This window comes from Trichosurus vulpecula, chromosome 4, assembly GCF_011100635.1.
Source record: "Trichosurus vulpecula isolate mTriVul1 chromosome 4, mTriVul1.pri, whole genome shotgun sequence".
Taxonomy (NCBI): Eukaryota; Metazoa; Chordata; class Mammalia; order Diprotodontia; family Phalangeridae; genus Trichosurus; species Trichosurus vulpecula.
In genome coordinates this window covers 64,699,130-64,716,406 of record NC_050576.1, presented here as the reverse complement: position 1 = coordinate 64,716,406, position 17,277 = coordinate 64,699,130, and the positions used below count along the sequence as shown (strand labels likewise).

Sequence of the window (17,277 nt, the reverse complement as noted above, 5' to 3'; positions counted from 1 at the left end):
GTACTGCAGATTCCTTTGGGGTCATGAGATCAATCATTGAGGATATTTCCAATTGTGAAATTGTGGATCTGTGATGGGACAAGGTGGATCCCAGGTGGAGTCTTCCCAGGACTGTCCATGGTCATACTCTCATACTCTCTTAAACACTTTTTAAACCAATGACTTGGATGAAAACAAGGATGGAAACCATTGAATTTGCAGGTGACACAGAGCAGCAGGGATAGTTAAGATGTTGGTATAGATTCAGGATGCAGAATATTCTCAACAGATCAGAACACTGGGCAGATTTTAATTATATGAAATTCAGGAGGGATGAATATAAAGTTCTACACTGGGGTTAAAAAAAATCACCTTTATAAATACAGCATATATTTATAACACTAGAACACATCCGTTGCATGTCTGCCTTGGTTGTCTAATTGTGGAGAAATCATTTAGCCTCTCTGTTCTTTGGTTTCCTCCTTTATGAAATAACAGATTTGATAAAAATATTGACAGTAAATGTCATACAAATATGACATTTATAAAAATAATAAATGACAGCAAATAGTAATATTTTACTTTACCAAGTTCACATAATTTCTGTATCAAATGGGATAATAGATGTGAATGGAATTTAAAAGTATAAAGCATTCTATTTTTGTGAAATTAAAAAAACTTTGTTTTTATTTATTCCTTGCCTGCCAAGAGACCCCAAACCCATGTATCATTATTATGTTCTTCCCTTTGTTAGCTGAAGGATAAAATCAATTTCCATAGCGTTCTGGCCAGGAGTCTTTTATTTTCTGTTATCCAATTTGGAGAATTCTGTTGTCTTAAAAAATACAGAACTAAAATATCCTTTTTTGAACCCTTGCCATAAAACCTTATGCAACTTTTAGCTTCACAAGGGTCTGTGGGGAGTACAGCCTCTCAATTCAGCCAATCATAAAGAAGAGCTAGCAACATCTGTGTTTTCCATTGCAGGTTTCTGAAAACAAACACTTTTATGAATCTCTCCAAGTACAAAAATATTTGACATTTTTAACCGAATGAACCTAAGTTCTGTCCTTACTCACTCTCTCTATTAGTTTGAATTTGTTTATCTTTGATAAGTGAACAGTCTGTGAACTCTTGAGGGCAATGGTAGTGTTTATTGAGAGATCTTGAAGTAGAAGTGGAAATATGACCAGAGAAGTCTATTACTATGGAGGAGTCCTATGTCCTATTAAATGAATCTCCACAATCACTGTATTTAAACTTTATCTTCCAGTGCCCTAAACAATTCTTTTTAAGACTATAATTTGCAGAGAAGGTGCCTACTTGCATTGGTAGAGAGAAATTGCTATATCAGTGAAATTACAGGTCCAGTTTCTGTCCTTATTTATTTCCATACATTCTCTTGTCTGGAAAGGAGAGATTTTCTTTAAAAATAATCATGTAATTCATTCCAAAGGTAAGGATTTGGATTATCCCTATCCAATGTCCATTCAGTTATATTAGATAATTGAGAGCTGGTTGTATGTTTTTGATGGTGAAACCGGTTCTACAAAAGGAAGTTATTTACAAATAATTGAACAAAACATTTTGGGGGCTCAGATAGGTTATCATTCAGGCTTATATCCTCTCCTGGGTATAGTTCCAAAATCCCAGAGAACTTTGACCTGGTGAGGTGGAGTGGGATAAGAATCTATTTAGTTGAAATTTTTGATACACAACAAGCTTCCACAAAACAAAGACTGTTTTGAGACCTTTGAAGTGAAAATTTTGTTCTTTGATTTCTCCAATACTGTATAAAGTTAATTATCATAGGAAAGTTACTCAAAAGGATATCATGGCTTAAACAGGACTGCTGTATGCAGATACAGAATTCTTTTTTAAAGATAATTTTTCAATACTGCAAGGTCCATTAATTTCTTATTGTGGATACTCCTTTGGCAATGCAAACCAAAACTCCTCTGTGCCTTTCTAGACAGTCTTTGGGAGATGCTACAGTCTATGAATTCATTGTCCTGCTGCCGATCTGGTGGTGACCCTTCTCTGATTTAAGCTTGCCTGTTCAAGACAGAAGTCTGTAGCATGGCTCATATTCAAAGCCATTCCATGTAGGTAGGATTTGTAAAAGTAGGTGCTCTGCTGGCATAGCCTTCACGTACCTAGGGATCACTACATGCTAAACCTTAGGACTTCAGTGGAACCTGTTTCAAATAAAAGAATGTACTTTTTATAAATTACAAAAAATTCACGGAAGTGTGTCAGAGATGACTTTGACATTAAAAAAATACTGATATATTTGAAAGGCAGGTTGCATAATGTTTAGAGAGTTGACCTCAGAGCCAGGAAGACCTGCTTTCAAGTATTGCCTCTGAGCCATGTTAGTTGTATGACCCTGGGCAAGTAACTTGACATTTCAGTGCTCTGGGTGACCCATAAAGATAAATATTGATTGTCCAGAAAGTGCCAATGTGGATTGGCAGAGGGAATTCTCTCAACTAGGAGTTGCTTATACCAATAAAATCTCAGGTCTGGTCCCTATCCTATAGTGATATTCACTATACCTTGAAATGTTATGGAAAAATTTAGCAGAAACTTGTCTTAGATGACTTGGGATTAACTCTCTCTACCATTTGCTACCTCTGGACCAAGATATAATTACTTTGTAAGTCAGTTAGCTAAAAAGGATGTCTTCTGATCCAAGGAAAGGAAACTTCTGGTGAGCCAACAGGGGTGTGGTGCTCATTTTTCTCAAAAGGAAATAGCAGTGTTTCAAATTAGTTCTGTTTAATGTTTTAATCTTCAGTGAGGAGACAGTATTGTTCTAAAGTAGAAGCTAGCTGGTGCTAGATAAAAACTGTTTGTTCTGGAAGAGGAAGATATATATCTATTGTTCACAAGACTATATCTTTAGAGCTTGAAGGGACCTCAGAAGCCAGACAGAGAGCTGAGAAAACAAATGTCAAACAGGGCAGGCCAAAGTTATATAATGGGTACTCAAAGCATCATCTTGCTTTGAATTTCTATTGACAGCTGGGATGCAGCTATACCATACTGGTCCAAATAAATCTGACCCATAAGATGAGATCCTAGACTCATAGGTTTAGAATGGACCTCAGAAGCCACCTAGTCCAATCTATACTTAAAAAGGAACCCCTCCCCCTTACAACACGAGCAATGAGGTTATCCAGACTGTGCTTGATAGTCTTCAGTGATGGAGAACCTACCACCTCTTGAAATAACACATTGCATTTTTGGATAGATCTCTTTGAAAGAAAAAAATACATGTGAGTAGATCCTAGAAAAATAACACTTTTATAGGTTGCATTCAGGTTTAATAAAAGCCAGAATTGGGGGTAAAATATGCCAAAATTTGGGTCAAGATGATAAGTTGCACACTTATGAAATCTGAAGATTTCTCCACCAAGTTGAGAGAGATAGTTTATGTCTTACATAGGATTCAGGATTTAGAAAGACTTCAGTGGGCTAGAACAATGAGTCAAATCTAACAAAATGAAATTCAACAGTAACAGAAACAAAGTCCTGTATTGCCTAAGTACAGAGTAGAGGACAGAGGATATCTACCATGGCATATATATGCATGCCTTATATACGGGGGTGTGTGTGTGTGTGTGTGTGTGTGTGTGTGTGTGTGTGTGTGTGACTGTATCCGTCACTGTTAAATTTAATTTTGTTAGATTTGGCATATATACACACATGTATATATGTGAACACTCCCACATATATATGAGTGTATATCTGTGTGTGTGTGTGTGTATTTTTAGGTATAAAACAACAAAATGTTTGGGCTTTTTGTTTTCTTTGTAAAAAGTAATCTCTGTATAGAGCATTGTGAAATCACTGCCAAAAAACCTTAAGAATTTCTCAGGCTATTTTAATTGCAATTTAGCATCCAAATCAAAGGAGACCATAGCCCCATAATACGCTGATAAAACCCCTAGATTTTAAGGTCTTTGTAGGAGCTAATTCACTTTTGTTTCCTCATACCTCCTAGACACTGTAACTACTTATCAAATGAATGAATGAACCAACAAATAGGCACCATATTTCAAGAGGTGAATGGTTCACATTCACAGGGTTGAACCAGTCCAGAGGAGGAGAACCAAGATCATGCAGGGAGGGTAGCTAAAATCATTTCATATAAGGAAAGGCTTAAAGAGCTAGAAGTATTTTGCTTAGAGAAGACTCAGATAGAACATTAGTTTCTTCTTCAAGTATTTGAAGCTCTGTTATCTAAAAGAATTAGGTTTGATCCGTGTGTCTGTAGATGAAGTAATTAGGATCAGCAGGTGAAATTTACAAAGAAGTAAATTTTGACTCAGGAGATGCAATAACCTTGTAATAAGTATAATGGTTATTATAACACTTCATCTTCTACAGGAAGCTTTTCCCAACTCTTCTTAATTCTGGTACCTTCCCTCTGGTATTCCACTTTGTCATGGATATAGCTTGTTTTGTGTATATTTGTTTGCATGTTGTCACCTGAGTTAGGTTGTAAGCTCTCTGAGGGCAGGACTGTCTTTTTGCCTCTTTTTGTATCTCTAGCACTTAGCACAGTGCCTGATATATTGTAGGAGTTTGTAAGTGTTTATTGATTGATTTAAATAAAATTAAATATAATTATAGCAATAATTATAGTCACTAGACCTGCCTAACAAATGGAATGATTTTTTTAGACTGACCATCCTCATCTTGGCCCTGCTAGAAGGGTAGGGACTACTAATGGCTTTGATTTCACTTCTGATCAGTATGAAGCTGTTTCTTGCCTGGCTTTGTTTATCTCTCCTTAAGGAAACATTCAACACTGCCCCTCCCTGCAACACACACACACACACACACACACACACACACACACACACACACATGCCTAGAGGCAATTGGTGGCACAGTGAGCCTGGAGTCAGGAAGATTTGAGTTCAAATTCAGCCTCAGACACTTCCTAGTTGTATGATCCTGGACAATTCATTTAACCTATCTACCTCAATTTACCTGAATTGTAAAATGGAGGTAACAATTGAACCTATTTCCCAGCATTGTTATGAGGATCAAAGGAGATAATATTTGTAAAGTGCTTAGTACAGTGCCTGGCACATAGCAGGCACTTAATAAAGCCTCCCTTCCTTTCTTCCCACCTTCCTGGAGGCTCACCCCCATGAGTGCTGAACTTAGTGCAGATACTCAATTGGCTTAGCCTACTGAATCTCAGAACTCCTGAGCTCAAGAGATCAGCTAGCCTCAGTCTCCTAATAACTTGAATTACAGTTGTACCACCATGCCTGACTACAAATGGAATAATTTGGTAAGTGGTGAGGCTCCCATCACTAAAAGTATTTAAGTGGAGTCTCCTACTTCAGGAGTGATGTGGAAGGAATTACTTAGTAGATTAGAAACTGAACTGGATACTGCTGCTTAAGCTCCCTTTCAGCTTTAAGACTCATTCTAAGCAGACACTGACAAACTAGGCATCTATAAGTAATTAATTTTAATTATTTAATTAAATAACATTAATTATTAATTAAATTAATAACTTGATTTAATTTTTAATTTAATAATATTATGTGTCAGGTAGAGGTTGTGTTTTATGCTCTAAATAGCTCAGGTGACTAGGTGTTTTTTACTCCATACTCACTGTTTCCCCTGCTTGGATGCTGTCCCTCCTGTACTCTGCCTCTTATCTCCCTTCAAGGCTCAGCTCACATCCTACCTTCTTCTGCAAGAGTCCTTTCCCAGTTCCCAACACTGCTGGGGCCTTCCCTCTGAGATTACTTTCTATTTATTGTATTTATTTTGTATGTACAGTTATTTGCATTGCTATTCAAATGTGAGATCCTTCAGGGAAGGGAACATATTTTTACCTTTTTTTTGGTACTCTTAGTGCTTCATATAGTACTGACTGCACTTCATAATAAATTCATCTTAAATAATAAGTGTTTGTTGATTGACTAACTGAAGTCACTTCAGTTTCCTCATAAAGCACAATGTGTTGTTCAGTCATTCAGTTGTGTCCATCTCCTCATGATCCCATGGCCCATATTACTCCAGGCCCTTCTATCCTCCACTATCTCCCAAAGTCTGTCCAAGCTCATGTTCATTGCTCCCTCGACACTATCTATCCATCTCATCCTCTCCCATCACCTTTTCCTTTTGCCATCAATTTTTCCCAACATCAGGGTCTTTTCCAATGAATCTCATCTTCTCAATATGTGGCCCAAGTATTTAAACTTCGTTTTCAGTATTTTACATTCCAATGAATAGTCTGAATTAAAACTTTCAAATGGTGACTGATTTGATCTCCTTACTATTCAAGGAACTCTCAAAAAGTCTTCTCCAGCACCACAATTCAAGATCATTGATTCTGTGGCACTCAGCTTTCCTCATAGTCCAAATCTCACAGCCATACATTGCCAATGGAAAACCCCAGCTTGGATTATATGGACCTTTGTAAGCAAGGGGACAACTCTGCTTTTCAGTATCCTCTCCAAATTTGCCATAGCTTTCCTTCCAAGGAGCAAGTCTTTTAATTTCATGGTTGTAGTCGCTGTTTGAACTGATTTTTAGGCCCCAAAATATAAAATCTTCTGCTTCCATTTCTTCTCCTTTTATTTGCCAGGAGGTAATGGGACAAGATGTCAAGATCTTTATTAAGCTTCAGGCCAGCTTTTATACTCTCTTCTTTCACTCTCACCTAGAGACTTCTTAATTCATCTTCACTTTTTGCTGTCCGAGTGGTTTCCTTTGCATCTCTGAGATGGTTGATACTTCTCCCAGCAACCTTAATTCCAACTTTCGATTCATCTAGTCTGGCATTTCCCATAATGTGCTCCACATATAAGTTAAACAAATAAGGTGTTGATACAATCTTGTGGTATTCCTTTTCCAATCTTGAACCATGTTTGGTTCTAACTGTTGCTTCTTGGCCAACATATAGTTTCCTCAGGAGACAAGAAAGATGATCTGATACTCCTGTCTCTTTAAGGACCTGCTACATTTTGTTGAGATCCACATAGCCAAAGACTTTAGTGTAGTCAATGAAGCAGAAGGAGATTTTTTTTTTGTGGAACTCCCTTGCTTTCTCCATAATGTAGCAAAAGCTAGCAATTTGGTCTCTAGTTCCTCTGCCCTTTCAAAAATAAACTAGATCTTCTGGTAATTTGGTTTACATATTATTTTATTTGCTCACATCCATTCTTCCATTGAGATAATAGGTAGCAATAGTTAACATATAGCTAGCGTTTATATAGTACCTATCATGTGTCAGATGTTTTACAAAATTTATCTCGTTTGGTCCTCACGACAACCTCATGAGGTAGATGCTATTACTATTCCAAGTTTCGTTGAGGAACCTGAGGCAAACTGAGGCTAAGTGACTTGCCCAGGGTCACAGAGCTGGATTTGAAGTCAGGTTTTCCTGACTCCAGGCCCAGTACTCCACCTGTGGTGTCACCTAGCTGATGATACAAGCATTAGCTCACAAGGTACATTTACATCCTTGACCTCCTACATGAGCCATGATAAAACAGCATATATGTATATGTATGTATATGTATACAGACACATACACATATATCTATATAGAGGTTTTTATGAGTAGCTGTGGACAAAACAATTCATCACCTGGTGGTCAAACTTCTTAACTCAGTAGTCCAGATGTGGTCTGAACTAGGCAGGAAACTACAAAGGTATCACCCCCCCGCCGACTCATTGTGGATTGGGGAGGCAAGACAGCCTCTATTAATTCATTGAAGGCCATAGCTTAAGTACTGTCTACTATTGAGTTCAGTTTTGTGACATACCACAGGATTGGCATTACTATGAAAAGAAGATGTCATATGCAGATCATTTGAAAGAACTGGGAATGTTTAGTCTAGAGAAGCAAAGATTTAAGGAGAACAAGAAAAACTCTTTTGAAATATTTGGAAGGCTGACATGTGGAAGAATGACTGAATTTATTCTGTGTTATCTCAGTGGAGGAAAACGCAAATCATTCAATCCACAAACACTTATTATGCACTAACATGCACCAACAGGACAGCTAGGTGGTGCAGTGGAGGACCTGAGTTCAAATCCAGCTTCAGACAGTAGCTGGGTGACCCCGGGCAGGTTACTTAACTCTGTTTGCTTCAGTTTCCTTATCTGTCAAATGAACTGAAGAAGGAAATGGCCAACTATTTCAGTATCTCTGCCAAGAAAACCCCAAATGTGGTCATGAAGAGTCAGACATGACTGGAAATGACTAAACAACAAAACATGTGCCAGGCATGGACCAACAGACAGAAATAAGAAGAAGTTTAAAAACAAGGAAATATTAAATAGCAAATAATGCTGTCCTGAGTCATAGGATCATGGGTTTAGAGCTGAAAGAAATCTGGGAGGTCATATAGTCCATGCCCTTCATTTTACAGATGAGAAAATTGAGGACCAGAGAGTTTATTGACTTGCCAAGGGTCATACAGATAGTATGAGGAAGGGTGGGGCAAAGTTTTGAACCCAGTTCCTCTGACTCCAAACCTAGCATTCTTTCCAAATGACGTGGGCTGCCTCATTATGTATTGATGGCCAGACATGTTCAAGCAATGGTTTGAATTAGCAGGAGATGTTGCAGATGAGAATTCATGCTTCGATTAGAAGTTGGACTAGATAATTTTTAAGGGACCTTCTGTTTCTAAGACTCTATAAAGCTATTAATTTCACAAACTCTAGTAGCCTCACATCAGTTGTTTAAATCTTAAAAATGAAAACCAAACTAACCAGGTTGGGGCCCACGAAAGAAAAGGGGCAATCCAGTACAGTGACCAAGAACCCTGAATTTGGGATCAGAAGATACGAGTATACATGCTGGCTCTGCTGCTTATCTGTATGACCTGTGATTCCATGTCCTTTCCAGAGTGAAATCCTATAAATGGTTCTGCCACCTGCTTGTTTCTCGGTCAGGCTCTGCACAGCCAAGAGAAAGGGTGAGAAATGGTTAACTTTCCTAGCAGCCCTGGGTACCAGCAGCAAATTGGTGAGTTAGTATGAGATGGAGCAAGGGAATGGAGATTCTTAAGTACAGTACTATGTGCTCTCACCTGGTGCATTAACTCTGCTCTCTGAGATACATACGCTACCAAAACTCACTAGGGGGCGCCAGAGAGCCTCTGATGAGATCTCTCGGGTTGAGTTTGAGACGTTTTTTTAGCTTGAGGTGTTTACTATGATTAAAATGTTGGGTGTTCCAGAAATATATATACATATGTACATATGTACATATATACATACACACACACACACACACACACACACATACACACTGTTTATTAAGTAGCAATGCTGGAAACCACTGCTCCCATATTTGTTATAAAGCATATTGTAGATTAAAAGCACTTTCCTAATATCAGCCTTTTGGGGAAGGTTACAGAAGTATCATTTACTGCCATTTTGGAAAAGGGGGACAGATAACAAGGAGTTAAGGGATTTGCTCACAGTCACAAAGATAGCTAGGTGGCACCCTAGTATATAGAGCGCTGGGCCTGAAGTCAGGAAGACTGATCTTCGGAGTTCAAATCTGACCTCAGATAACTTACTTGCTGTGTGACCATAGTCAACCCTGTTTGCCTCAGTTTCCTCATCTGTCAAATGAGCTGGAGAAGGAAATGGGAAACCACTGCAGTATCTTTGCTAAGAAAACCTCAAATGGGGTCATGAAGATTTGGATACAACTGAATGACATATACAGACATAGAAGGCACTGGAATTAAGAGAAGTTTGGGAAGCCTTCCTGTAGAAGGTGGGGTTTTAGCTGGGATTTGAAAGAAGGCAGGGAGGTCAGTGGGTGGAAGTGAGGGAGACTGTTCCAAGCATGGAGGATGGCCAGTGAACATGCCCAGAGCTGAGAGCTGGAGTGTCTTGTTCATGGAAGAGCCAGAAGGTCAGGGTCACTAGATCAAAGAATATGTTATAAACCAAGAGAACATTGTACACAGTAACAGCCACATTGTGCAATGACTGACTGACAGATTACGTTCATCTCAGCAATGCAAGGATCTAAGACATAGATATAAATGGAGTATAGAGGTAGGTATAATGGAAGAGATTTCTAATGGCAGCATTTCAGACCTCAGAGACAGGCTAATAGAGGAAACAATGTAGAGCAGAAGGGCCTTTCCAGTGCCCCTCAAATTAGGCCACATAGACGATGACTTGCATAAGTTTTCTATCTTGTCTACTTTCTTGAAAGCCCATTCATGATGAAAATTTAATTGCCAGCAAAAATAAGTAAGAAAGTTTTTGTTTTAACTTGATCAGAAGGCAGCTAGATGGTGCAGTGGATAGTGTTGGATCTAAAGCAATGAAGAACTTGAGCTAAAATCCTGCCTTAGACACCTATCATCTGTGTGACTCTGGGGAAGTAATTTATCTTGTCTGCCTCAGTTTTCTTACCTGTAAAGTGGGGATAACAATTGTACCTTCCTCCCAGGGCTGTTAAGATCTAATAAGATAATATTTATAAAGTGCTGCACTGAGTTTTAAAGCCATATATAAATGCTAGCCATTATCAATTGATCCTTTCAAACCAGTTAATCATTCAGTAATTAAATATATATTTCTTAAGCACTTACTTTGTGCCAGGCACTGTGCTAAATGCTGAGTATACAAAAAGAGGCAAAAGATAGTCCCTGCCCTCCAGAAGCTCACAATATAATGGGGAAAATGACAGAAAACAAATAAATGTTATATACTGATTAAATAGGAAATAATTAACAGAGGAAGGCACTGGAATTAAGAGAAGCTTGGGAAGCCTTCCTGTAGAAGGTGGAGTTTTAGCTGGGACTTGAAAGAAGGCAGGGAGGTCAGTGGGTGGAAGTGAGGGAGACTGTTCCAAGCATGGAGGATGGCCAGTGAACATGCCCAGAGCTGAGAGCTGGAGTGTCTTGTTCATGGAAGAGCCAGAAGGTCAGGGTCACTAGATCAAAGAATATGTTATAAACCAAGAGAACATTGTACACAGTAACAGCCACATTGTGCAATGACTGACTGACAGATTACGTTCATCTCAGCAATGCAAGGATCTAAGACAACTCCAAAAGACTTGTGATGGAAAATGCTATCCACATCTACAGAAACAACTATGGAGTCTCAATGTAGATCGAAGAGTACTATTTGCTGTCTCTTTTTCTTCTGTTTTGTTTTTTTTCTTTCTCATGGTTCCTCCCATTGGTTCTAATTTTTCTTTACAACATGACTAATGTGAAAATACATTTAATAAGAATGTATATGTAGAACCTGTATCAGAGTGCACACAGTCTTGGGGAGGGGGAAAGGGGAGGGAGGCAGAGAAAATTTAAAACTCAAAAGCTTATGTAAGTGGATGTCTGCAAACTAAAAATAAATAAGTAAACATATAGATAGATAAATGAATGAATGAATGGATAGATAGATAGATAGATAGATAGATAGATAGATAAGAAACAAAAACAGAGAATATGTTATAGGGAATGAGTTAAAAGAAGACTGGAAAAGGGGTGTTGGTGGAATAGGTTATGAAGGGCTTTGAATGCCAAACAGTAGATTTTGTCTTTGATCCTGGAGTAGAATAGAAGCTATTATAGGTGTTCATTGTGTAACAGGGTGATAGGGTCTGGCCTGAATTTTAGGAAAATCACTTTGGTGATTGAATGTAGAATGTATTGAAGTGGGAAGAGACTTGAGGCAGGCAGGCCCACTAGCAAGATATCAGAGTAATCAAGATGTGGCAGCCATGTCAGAGGAGAGAAAGGAGCTTCTTTGAGAGATGGTACGAAGGTGAAAGGGACAGGCTTTGGCAACAACTTAGAAATGGGGTGGTAGGAGATAGTGAGGAGTTGGGGATGACACCTAGGTTGTAAGCTTGGGAGACTAGGAGAGGATGGTTGCCTTGACAGTGATAAAGAAGGCTTATGGTCCTGTGGGTATTGTGGTTGCAGAATGATCACAGGAAGTGAGTGATTCAGGAAGTCATCTACACTGGAGTCATCTACATTCTGAAACTATGGGCCTTCTATATCCTCCATATCAACAGGTGCCACTGAGTTCCTCCAGGGTGCTCAGCTAGGAGGGTTTTCTTGGGATGGATTGTTTATGAGCACTTCGTTGGGAAAACACCACCCCTTTCTCAACTTCCCTCCCAACAGAGCAAATATGCTCCCCTCCTGGCCTTCGTCTCCATCTCCCCTATCCCCAATGAAGTTGGCGTGTCTCTGTGTGTGTGTGTGTGTGTGTGTGTGTATCATTAGATGTTCACATTTTGTTCAGTCTTCTCAGCCTTGTGCGTAGTTTTAGTTAACACAACATCACAGGTCTGAGAATGGGCCTTGTGAAAAAGACCTTCCCCAGGTCCAGTGGGTTTGCTGTGTTTGTGTTATACTTTGTGATTATAAGAACTATCCACCAAAAGTTTCCTGGGTAGGGACTCATGACCACTGGCATCTTGAGTGGCCTGTTATATAGGGGTTGGGGGAATCTTGGGTTCAAATGACACTATCCTTCTGCCATACCCCTTCAGGCCTGGATCTGAGTAACTTTAGTATGTCCTCTCCATAACCTCTTGTTACCCCTTACCCATAGGATAAGAGAGAGACACTGGCTAAAGCTGAGTTGATCCCTTTGATCAGCTCAGACCTGGTAGTGGAAATCCTGGGTCTGGAGGGAGCTGGAAATGCATAGGGAATGAGAAAGCTATTGGGGTAGGCACAAGTAAAGAGGGAGGGATGATATACTACCCCCTCCCATCTAAGATTAGGTTTTTCTTGGACCCATGGCTCACTTTCAGAATTCTTGCCCTGGTCTTTTATGCCAAGAACTGGGCAGTCTGCAAGCTCCACAAGACAATTCCCTCTCCAAGGGGTCTGATTCTTCCTCTCCTTGGTCAGCAGTGGGGTGGTAGCTAGTAGGGATGAAGTAGGCTCCATAGAGTTGTTCCACAACCCTAGTAAACATCTGGGGCTTGAAATATATATACATATATTTAACTTTCATGGGACATTTGAGTTGGCCAAAGAATCTCCTAATACCTCATGATGGTGTGGAGGTGACCCTGGGTTCTTAAAGACTCTGACAGGTTTTACCATGCAAGAAAGGTGATGAACTGTGAGATGGAGTCTGAAGACCAGCCAAGGTAAGCATGGAGGAGCTCATAACCAGAAGACCACTCACCAGATGGTTCATCTTTTTTGACCACAGCTACTAGTGAACATAATCTACTAAGGTTTAAAGAAGGTAGAATGTGCTAATTAAGGAAATACCCACACCAATGACATCTCACATCTTTGGAAATAATTCGAGTTCCTGGAAAATTAGCAAGTTTTGCCTCTGTTCCTCCTGCCTGAAGAAGCATAGGTAGGCCCTGTGAGTTAACCCAGGTTCTGAGGCCTGGAAACTGTAGGACTGCCAAGCTAGTGCCCAGGGAGAACTGAAGGCACAGCATCCACCCAGCTCGTCTTTTTTGGGCCAGGGCAAGCAGGACAGTTAACCTTTCCTCCTCACTCCCTTCTAGGGAACCCATTCTTCAAGTTTTTAGAGAAAAGAAGTATAAGTTCTCTTTTCAGCTTAAGCCAAACTTTAAGAAATGGAATGTCTAGTCTAAAGACTCTTATTACATGGGAAAATTGGGATGGGGATAGTTCATCCTATCTCCCATGATGTGTTTAGGAGGCTTCACATCCTCCTGAGAAATGGTAGAGAGGGAATGAGAGGCAAGAAGAGACTTCCCTCTCAGAAAGGGTGGTTTTCTAGCCAAGGTGGGTCTTTCTTCCCCCTTTCCCCATTACTCTTTGCAAAATACTGTTTCTAGCCTTGGCCTGTTCTCTGTGCTGTGTATGCAACTGATCAGGTCAGTGGCCCCAGGCTTCCTCCCTGGGGATCATGAATCATTCTGAAGGGAGGATCCCTCTTTGGGCTATTGGTCAGCCAGGCTTTGCCATGCTTGTCTTGGCCTTGTTCTTCCCACTCAAGGCAAGGTCCTGTCCCAGATGCTGCAAGGGCTCCCACTCACCCTTTTGTTCTACACAGGTGATCCATGCCCTGTGGTGGTTCCCTCTTCATGGCCCAACTAGGCCCTAAGACTGGATGATTCCTCCTTTACATACTCTTTGCCCCATTCCTAACCAGAAATATCTTGGCAGCCATGGCTATAGTTAATGGGAGTCTAAACATAGCGCATACTTGGAAAAAAAGACACAGTAATAAAAAAAGTTTGGAGAGGGAGAGGGTTTAGGAGGAACGATAATGAGTTCAGTATGGGACATGTTGAGTATAGGCTTTCTATTGGACATCCAGTTTGAGATGTCTGAAAGGAAGTTAGAAATGTGAGAGAGTTTAGGATAAGACAGATAGTTTTGAGAATCATCATCATAGAGACGGTAATTAAATCCATGGCAGCTGATTGCATCATTAAATGAAGTAGTATAGAGGGGGAAAAGAAGAGGACCCAGGACAGAACCCTGTGGTTAGAGGGAATGACCTGGATGGGGAGCCACCAAAAGGGACAGTTCTGCCCTGTCCTCTGTCCCTCGAACTCCCCAAAAGAAAGCCCATTGAATTACAAAATAAGTAATATTAAAACACACCAGTGATGCTTTGTTATTAAATACATATTTGATAATGAAATCTGTTGGAGTCAAAAATGATCCTGATTGGATTCCTGGATATCCCCTTAAGTAGGTCAAGAAGAAGGATTACATTTTCGCATAGATGGTCCAAGCATTAAAATATGGATGATGATCATACTCCACGCTTCCAGTCAGGAAGACCTGAATTCAAATCTGGCTTCAGACACTAGCTGTGTGACCCTGGGCAGGTCATTTAACCCTATTTGCCTCAGTTTCTTCATCTGTCAAATGTGCTGGAGAAGGAAATGGCAAACCATCCCATATATCTGCACATAGAGTTAGACACACAACAACTGAAAAGCAACCTATCAGAGCCTCAGTGTAAAATGGAGTTACACTAGATAATCCTGAAGGTTTCTCCCAGCACTAAATCATATGATTGATCAGATAAAAGGGCCGATAATGATAATACTGCTTCAATTGCATTAACTCCCCCAACAAAAATATTTGTTAATAATTTTCTGGAAAAAAAAGTTTAAAAGAATCATTGTCATTTTGGTTGAATAAAAGCCATTCGTATTCCAATGAAGTTTTATGAAGACTTCATAATTACAGGTTCTTAGAGATTAGCATGGAGGAATGCTGGTAAAACAACTGGCTATCTCAGTGTAACATGCTTTTAACTTTTATCTTCATTATTAACTTTTTCTCCATCACGTTTTTGGCAGGGAGGGAGTTTGGGTTAAGTAACTTGTCCAAGGTTACACAGATAATACATGTCTGAGGCTGGATTTGAACTCAGGTCTTGATTCCAGGGGTGTTGCTCCTGCCTAGTTGCTCCCAATTCCATCACTTTAGGCAATCAATAAAACAATAAATCAAGGATTGATTTGTAGCATTTGCTGATTTCTGAACTGTGAGTACTCACACTGAAAATTTACCAAGCAAGCCTCAAGAAAAGTTCTAACAGGCCTCAGTACCTCTGGTTGTGAGGGACTTCTGATCCAACTCCTACTTGATCAGAAATCAATTCCACAAAGTATTCAAGAGGCGGCTGTCCAACTTTCACTTGAAGACTCCTACTAGTGGTAAACCCACTAGCTCCTAAGATAGCTCATTTCTCTTATGAACAGTTTCAATTATTAAATCTAGTTCCTTATACCTAGCTGAAATCTGTATCTCATCAGCTTGTACCCACTGATCCTGGTAATGCCCCCTGGGACCAGGCAGGATGAATCTTCAAATACATACAGAGAATTTTCAGATTTCCTTTGTTTCTTCTCTTATCCAAATAAACATCCCTAAGACCTTTCAACCTGATCTTCTGGTCAAAAAAAGGAAATGTGATTAGTTTGCAACATGAGCTGTTCTTAATGAAGTTATCTGACTATTAATGATTGCCAGCTTCTGGTTAAACTGCTACCTGAAGCAAACATCCATCTCTTCTCCAACATGACTAGTAATTGTCTGAGGCACTGATCTGTTAAGTGACTTGCTTAAATGATAGCCAGTATGTCAGAAGCGGTACTTGAACTCAAGTCTTCCTGGCTGTTAGGGGTCACCAAAGACATAATGATTCTTCAGTTGGTAGCTGAGGAAGCTGAGGCATGGAGAGGTCAAATCATAATAAAATAATATAACTTGCTGCTTGAAGACTTATCAGGAATTGGAAACTCACTAGCTTCTTCTTTACCTTAAGTCCAAGTCAGACGTAGACAGTGGTCTGCTCCTGGACTCTTATCCCTTTGCTAACTTGTCTTGCCTACGTAAGGTGACTGAAAACTAATTAAAATATGCCAATCTGACTTGTGGTTCATGGAAATACTGGAAAGATGTCTGCTTAAAACCACCTTTCAAAATCTTTTATTAGGGCTAATCGTGAAAGAGAATCAGTCTACCAACAAGCAACCCACCCCATTTAGTAAGCAAGGAGATGCCACTTACTTTGAACCTCCACAGGCCCCCTATGTCTTCCGTCCTCTCAAAGCAAGTGGGCTGAAGTCCTTCATCCAGGCAGCACTTCAGAGAGATCAGCCCACTGGCCCCAGCTCCTATGATGGCCACATTTTTCGCCATGGTCTCCTGTGTTAACAGTTGGATTAAGGGCAGCCTCTTAACAGTGGGGAAGTGCTTCAATGGGATTCTTTAAATGTTGAGATTTTAGTATCCTAGCTGTTGAATATAATCCCTCCTCCTGCTTGAACCTGAGCTCCTTTGGAGAAGCATATTTCCTAAGCTAAGTTAGAAGTCTTTTGTTATAAGCATTGTTTGTAGGATCTGAGTTTAATGTCGAAAAGTAGTACTGCCAAACCATTCATTAGCGTGAATAGGGACAGGAGCCAATTTTCCAGAGGCTTGTTCTGTATTACTTCTTCTTTCTCCTCTCCCCCACCCCCACCTCCTCCACACCCATCCACATCCTTGCTTTGAGAAATCGATGTCATTCTTACCTCTTGCCCTTCCCTTTCCTCACTCTAGTTGGAATGAGCTGCTCTCTCCTTAGCCCAGAGTGCCAGATGACAGGCAGACGGAATCGTTTTAAGAGTATGAGGAGCATTTGAGAAATGGGAGGAGCTTCTCTCCCCTCCTCCAGCATCTTGCTGACCAGGCTCTGCCTCCTAGAATTAGGCAAGGGGCTGGTGGCCTAAGATGAGAGGGCACTGAAACCTACCACGGTATAAAACCCTTATGTCAGGTCCATAGTATGCATTTAAAATTT

General features: G+C 40.0%; 1 protein-coding gene across 3 annotated transcripts in view; it reads right to left on the bottom strand.

Moving 5' to 3' along the window:
• Positions 1-17,085, bottom strand: part of LOC118848637 (dimethylaniline monooxygenase [N-oxide-forming] 2-like) — a 50,771-nt gene extending 33,686 nt beyond the window's left edge. For 2 of the 3 annotated variants that reach the window (XM_036757626.1, XM_036757629.1), the window contains exons 1-2: positions 17,009-17,085; positions 16,503-16,640 (exon numbers count right to left, since the gene is read on the bottom strand). In XM_036757626.1, the coding sequence (XP_036613521.1) occupies positions 16,503-16,634 (132 nt within the window). In that variant the 5' untranslated portion in view covers positions 16,635-16,640; positions 17,009-17,085. Of the gene's footprint in view, positions 1-16,502; positions 16,716-17,008 lie in introns of those variants that run through there. The other variant, XM_036757628.1, reaches the window with a different exon arrangement.
• Between the last annotated feature and the right edge of the window lie 192 nt (positions 17,086-17,277).